This window comes from Carassius carassius, chromosome 23 (assembly GCF_963082965.1).
Source record: "Carassius carassius chromosome 23, fCarCar2.1, whole genome shotgun sequence".
Lineage (NCBI taxonomy): Eukaryota > Metazoa > Chordata > Actinopteri > Cypriniformes > Cyprinidae > Carassius > Carassius carassius.
Window position 1 is genome coordinate 8,882,101 of NC_081777.1, and position 7,009 is coordinate 8,889,109.

Consider the following 7,009-nt stretch of genomic DNA (forward strand, 5'->3'; position numbering starts at 1 on the left):
TACCATTATTCTGGTAATAAGCTTTAAACAATGTAAACAATTGTTGACCTGGGGGGACTTCTAGAAAGTAGGTTATGCCACATACCTGGACACGTTTGTGTATAGGTAAATGGATAACCTCACATTTCAGTTCCAAAAACTGAGTTAAGTTTTAGGGTATGCAGTTAGCCATAGCAACTCATGCTCTGAACATAACTTGCTCCAGAGTTTTCAGGGATAGCTTACTTCAGATGTATTCATCCAATTCCATGGTGACTCGGCTGTGTCTGAAATTGCACACTCTCTATAGTTGTTTCCCAAGGGGCTACATCCTTCAAATGCTAATGGTTTTTCACATTTGAGATAGTTAAGCCTGGGTCATTCTAAACCTCAGGTAAATGGTATCCCAGGTTATCTTGTTTACACTTTGCCTGGTGTTAACAATTACTCCTGGGTATTTACAGGTGCATTGAATTAAATAAATTCAATACACACAGACTGAAGTAGTTTAAAAGTCTTTGGTTCTTTTAATTGGAACCCAAGGTCCTAGAGTCTGGAGGAAGGGTGGAGAAGCTCATAGCCCAAGTCCAGTGTTACATTTCCACAGTCTGTGATGATTTTGGGTGCAATGTCATCTGCTGGTGTTGGTCCCATGTGTTTTTTGAAAACTAAAGTCACTGCACCCGTTTACCAATACATTTTGGAGCACTTGATGCTTCCTCCTGCTGACCAGCTTTTTGAAGATGCTGATTTCATTTTCCAGCAGGATTTGGCACCTGCCCACACTGCCAAAAGCACCAAAAGTTGGTTAAATGACCATGGTGTTGGTGTGCTTGACTGGCCAGCAACTCACCAGACCTGAACCCCATAGAGAATCTACGGGGTATTGTCAAGAGAAAATGAGAAACAAGAGACCAAAAAATGCAGATGAGCTAAAGTCCACTATCAAAGAAACCTGGGCTTCCATACCACCTCAGCAGTGCCACAAACTGATCACCTCCATGCCACGCCGAATTGAGGCAGTAATTAAAGCAGAAGGAGCCCCTACCAAGTATTGAGTACATGTACAGTAAATAAACATTCTTTCCAGAAGGCCAACAATTCCCTAAAAACTTTTTTTTTTAATTGGTCTCATGAAGTATTCTAATTTGTTGAGATAGTGAATTGGTGTGTTTTTGTTAAATGTGAGCCAAAGTCATCATAATTAAAAGAACTAAAGACTTAAACTACTTTAGTCTGTGTGCACTGAATTTACACGAGTTTCACAATTTGAGTTGAATTACTGAAATAAATTAACTGTTCCATGACATTGTAATTTATTGAGATGTGCCTGAATACATTGACGTTTCAGACTCTACATTCCCTAGAATCTCAGTTAATGCTTTTATTTGCAGTGTCAGTGTTATTAACTAAAAGAACACTGCATGTGACCTATTTACATGAATGCTCTATAGCATTGCATAGCATCCTTATATATTGCCAAGTGCTGTGAAGTTTTCTCTGAAAGGAATTTTGGACTATATATAATAATAAAACTTCTTAACTCCAATTGACATTTTTCCCAAATGCTAAAATGTTCATAAAGTACAACACACTGTGATTGTCAAAAGCATGTGAATATGAGGTAGACAACATGTCAGTTGCCAAGCATTGAGTCGTTAAAATTGTAACAAATGCGTTGTTTATCGCACAAGTTTTAAACCGCAAGGCGGGATTAACACCACAAAAGCAGAAAAGGGTGCTTTGAGATAGCGGAACATACAGATGTGTTTTTGGAACTGATAACCACAAGTTATAAAGATTTGAATTAAATCAACCCACAGTTTAGGCTTTATATGACACTAAGTTAACCTTGCTTTCTAGGATACCTCCAAGAAAGTTAAAATTTGACCATCATCATGCATGTTTTTGGTTTCAGAAGGTCCCTTTGTAGCCCTATAATGTGCCATTCCTGTATGCTGTATGTGGACTACTTCTATGCACCGAATTAGAAATGCTGAGAATCTCAGGTGGTCTGTAATAACACATCTTGTGGCAATTATGCAACAAATACTTGTGTTGCAAAATGAACTGTGCTCTGAAGACAAAACCTGGGTACTTATGTTAGAGAAGCAATCAGAAATAAACAAATTTATATCATCATTTACATACAAAATAAAACCTTAAGTACAAAAAATTGTTTCACAGTAAAATTATTTTATTAAGAAGTTAATAAATAAAAATGCAAAAAATATAATGTTTTTACAATTGTTGGGAATTGCCTAAATAGTAATAAATTGTTCTCAAGAGATAAATAAATACATTTACAGCATAAACTTACAATGGGCAAAATATCACAGATGTTTGGAACCAAACAAGCTAGCACCTTTAAAACAAATGACTTCCAGGATGAAACTGAGAGACATCCCAAAGGTGTAAATGATCATATGTAAACCACCAGTCAAGGCAAAAAGTGGTCTAACAAAGATAATTGCTCTGTCATTACAAAATATATGCATTTTATCTCTAATGTCTTACAGTGGTTTCTGACACAACAGATTGGTGGGCATCTTGTTTGCAGACTGAAAGAAACTTTACAAACAATAAACTGTGGTGTAATCTTCACAAACTGTAAATACTATCTAAACTAATTTGATTTACACAGGAACAAGTGACAAAAGCAACTATAAAATAAAAAAGCACCATGTTAGATATGAAAAGATTTAGTACTTCTATCCTTTTCTCCTGAAAGTCATGTGAAGAGTGTACAATCAACAAAGAATGACTGTTTGCTGTAATTACAGGTGCGGACATGGAAAAAAAATGTGCAAAAAACCTGAAGACCAGAACTGTTTTGACTTCTGCCATATGACAGAAAACAGAAAGCAGGTGTGGTGTGTATGAAAGAGAGACAGCGAGAAAACCTAAAAACATTAGCGTACTAAGAGAAAGGTTAGACCAGCTAAACCCACTCCTGCTGCTGCAAACAGTGCTGTCTTCATGGAGGACTCTTGGTTCATCTGTCTTGCATTGTGGAAAAACCTGCAGAAACCCTCCTACAAAAGACAAGAGAGATCAGGATGAGATTCACATTTTGCTTCCCATTCGATACAGTTAGATCAGTATGTTGGACCTCATTAGACAAAGTATCTAAAATGTCAACAATATACAGAGAGATTGCATAATAGCACAGCCTACTTACACACTCAGAATATATGAGAGCATTACATAACCCTGCTCTCAGGAGGAGCGGCACATACATCTTTAACATTTCAAATTAAATATTCCTCAGAATTCCTACTGCTTTGGCCAAATGTATCTGACATAATCCATGCACTCCTGACAACAGGCATACCTAGTATGCCAGTTTCAGAAGCAAACTGATATTTCAAGGGTTAAATGTAGATATGACAGTTTCAAAAGCAGAAGGCAAAAGCACAGGCGTGCGTGACTGCTGTTTGTAACTGCCTAAGGACCAGAACAAACAGCAGAAGGCTTGAAGAGTCAGCCTGAGCAGCTGTCTTCAGACAGACACCTGCTGCACTGGTCAGAGTCCAGGTGCACTAGCTCACATTCATATGCTGCACAAACTCTGAGTGAATCATGGAGTATGGTAAGCAACTGTATGGTAAACACAATAGAGTAAATGGCTGAGTGGCCATCGGCTCTGCTTTCAACAGCTGCCAAATAAAAGAGAAAGAGAAAATAGGGAAGAGAGACAGAAAGGGTCAAACCAGGACTCTCAAACTCTTCATTCATGCAAATACAAGCTGGCATTTTCCTTAAGCCAGCACATTTATAATTTTAAGACTACACTATGACACCACTAGTGATGTTTTAAAAGAGTATATTTGCCCCTCATGACATTCCAAATCTTTGACTTTCCCTTGCGGAACACAAAAGCAGAAGCGCAGCAGGTCCTATTTTTCAATGTACTCCAAGTCATCTGAAGGTCATACAAAAGCTTTCTGTGAGGAACAGACTGACATTTTTAATCTTAATTTGCTTAAAATCTTCCTCTCTGTCAAAGCTTATTCCTCTGCATTCAAATTTGGCACATCTAAAATGGCAAACACGATTACTTATCGTATATTAATGGCTTTAGACCTGAAATATGATGAACAAAAGTTGTATAGACTACTTTTATGCACCTTTTTTAAAGCTTGACAAATTGGTCCCTATATAATTATATGGATAAGAGCAGAAGGTTTGTGAAAATTCATATGTGTGAGATTTTGATGCTCAATTACTCTAATAAAGTTGACATGAAATGAAAAATATTGAACTGTGGTCACATTTACCATTGTTTGGTGAATTTTCACAGGCAAAATCAAGTCATTTCAATAGGAATCCACACAATCGGGAATTTTGTGTGAGGGCAAAAAGATTTTGAAACCGGTTCAAGCTGGACTTGTAAATTTGCCATGTTAACCAACAGAAATTTGCTTGATTTGAAAGTGACTGTGCTCTTTGCATGGCTACACTATTGACAAAAAAATAAATAAAAACACAATTGCCTTTTTGCCCACAAAATTTGACCGTTACTACAAAAACATTAAGAAAGTGGTATTTTTTTAAGCTACATAAAGTGCATTCATTAAACATTATCTTTTAAACAATAAACAAATCTGTATTAAACCACCCTATGGCTAAACCATTTGCATTTGACTGTGTTGACTAACATGTTCCGCAGAATCATGAGTGTAATTACAACAGATATCAGTCTGCATAAATAAACAACATCTCCTGGGGTTATTGAGGGTATTTAAAGTTGGAACAAGTATTGCTTTCATAGGTCAGTGCCTAGGAGTCTGAAGAACCGGACGCCTACACAGAAAAAAGTCCATGGTGAGACATTTGAGAGCCTGTTTAAAAGTGTTTTAAAGAGCAGTTCTGCTTCCCCACAAGCATTCCCAGGATTCTTTGGCTTGTCTCACTCTCTAATTGACAAAAACAGGGTGGCCACAAGAAGGTATACACTGCCCTACTCGAAAAACTAGACCAGCATATCACTGACACTGCAATACCTTCCAATGACAGTTTACAAATGTGCATATTGAAGTATACAGATAGGAAAAGGTCAGAGATTCTGGTATGAAACGCTGTACAAAATAGGCTGTTTTTCTCGGAGTAAAAACGAAAGATCAAACGATGCACTTTAAACACCCACGCAGTTTCATATTAAACCAGAACTGATGTAGAAAAAAAAGCCCTCACTAAATGCCTCGCTAAAAGTTGAAACTTGACAACTACACAGGGTCTTCCTACTACCTACACATCAACCCTGTACCGCACAAACAAAAAATATCATGGCTTTAAAACCATCATTTACCAGCATAAAGGCATCTGCCGCAGTCTACACAGCTAATGCTTACCCAGCCTCCGTTTTCCACCAGCCAGTCTTGTTTTTCCCCTCCAAGGTAATCAGCGATGGTCTCGGCCAGTCTCCGGGAGCACTCTGAATTCTCTCCTCTGGACAGGAGCTCACTGGCCAGCACTCCAGTGAAAGTAAAGATGGAGACCACCCTCCCCCAGTTCAGTTTCCCATCTACCACCAGTTCCCTCATGACTCTCTGCAGACACTTGCTGGGGTCTGATCCGCAGACGTCCAGGAACTCCTGGGAGAGGGATCGGAATTTGGTTCTGTGCTGCTGCTCCATCTCTTTGGCCAGGTATCTCATGGCTTCTGCTGACTCGCTGGGAGGAGTCTGTTGGATCCCGCTGCAGAAGCCGATGTAATCTTCTGCCAGCATCAAAGTCTGTTCCCTCAACCAACAGGACATTTTCTAAAAGGCAGGGTCATAAAACATTAGACAGGGTTTTGTAATATTAGAAATCTTGTTTATCACATGTCCATTCATGCAGCTAAACTTAGTTAAGAGACTAGGGAATATGTGAATGTTTAACACGAATGTCACTCTACAGTATTTAAATAAATTATTATACGAAATAACATCAAAATAGTAACGTTTTAAACGAAACATTTTTAATTAATTGTTATTTTGCCATGTTATTTGTCAACGAGGCCTACCTTTTAATGGTTTGATGTAAACATCCCTCGCAAAAAAATTACCATAGTAGGCTAAACACAATTTCGACCAAAATGTTAGTTACTGCTGCTATTGTCACTTCTGTCAAATCATAATTAATACTAGGTAGGCTACTATGTATATTGTACTTATCATTCAGGGTTACAAGTTTTCAGAATGTTTTCATTTTGTATCATTTGTTAGTTATGGCTAAAACCTTTACCAGTTATAGTAATTACTCATTTCATTTCAGTTGTACGTCATTACGGGTTAATTCAAGCAAGCGCTTGCGTTCATGTGTCTATGCAACATTAACAGATCGCAGATAAGTTCATAAATGCGTAAATTATTCATAATTACTGCGTGTGTTAGCCTGTTTGTTTGGGTTCAGGCCTTCAGGCAAAACATAATAACATTTAGATTCAACAATGTCCACTGTAAACCTGCTTACGTCACTTTTTGTCGCTAGTATTAACACAGAATCCATATGAATAAGCAGAATTTGATAAAAACAGCACTGAGAAATGAAAGGCAGCGCACGCAACACTGTGAAACACAAAGCCGGCTGCGCCATTGCGCACGAGAATACAAAGAAGCGAGCCAACAGAACGGTTTTAAATATACGTTTTTCTCAATACATTTCAACTTAAGTCTGATTTTTAAAGGAATTGTATAATGAAATTGATAATTTCTCTCTATAAAAGTGAAAATAATAATGCAGCTCACCCTCCCAGCGATGTCAGACTGCGCTCTCCACCCACAGTTGCGCAAACAGCAGTCAGATCTCATAGGAGACGCTCCGTCACTCCACCCAGTGCACACGCTTTATCAACGTACGTCCCCTTTCCTTGCGCAGACACGCCTCTCGCGTCAGGACGCTTTCTTTTCATATTGTACTTTCCATTCAATATTTCTGATACAGAACGATTTTCTGTTTTCAGTATTACGACACTATAAAATGTAATCATTGGCAGTTTTCATTGATTCCCGAAGAATTGTAACTTGCGTAAAAATCTTTTCCA

At 38.1% G+C, this 7,009-nt stretch overlaps 1 protein-coding gene across 1 annotated transcript; it reads right to left on the reverse strand.

The window, feature by feature from the left end:
- Positions 1 to 2,155: 2,155 nt before the first annotated feature.
- On the reverse strand, positions 2,156 to 6,867 carry LOC132101312 (anti-apoptotic protein NR13-like). Its single transcript, XM_059506175.1, has 3 exons — positions 6,714 to 6,867; positions 5,334 to 5,744; positions 2,156 to 3,014 (listed from the first exon to the last, which is right to left on the reverse strand). Exons 1-3 carry the CDS (start codon positions 6,774 to 6,776, stop codon positions 2,892 to 2,894), a joined length of 597 nt encoding a protein of 198 aa, XP_059362158.1. The 5' UTR covers positions 6,777 to 6,867; the 3' UTR covers positions 2,156 to 2,891.
- Positions 6,868 to 7,009: the final 142 nt, after the last annotated feature.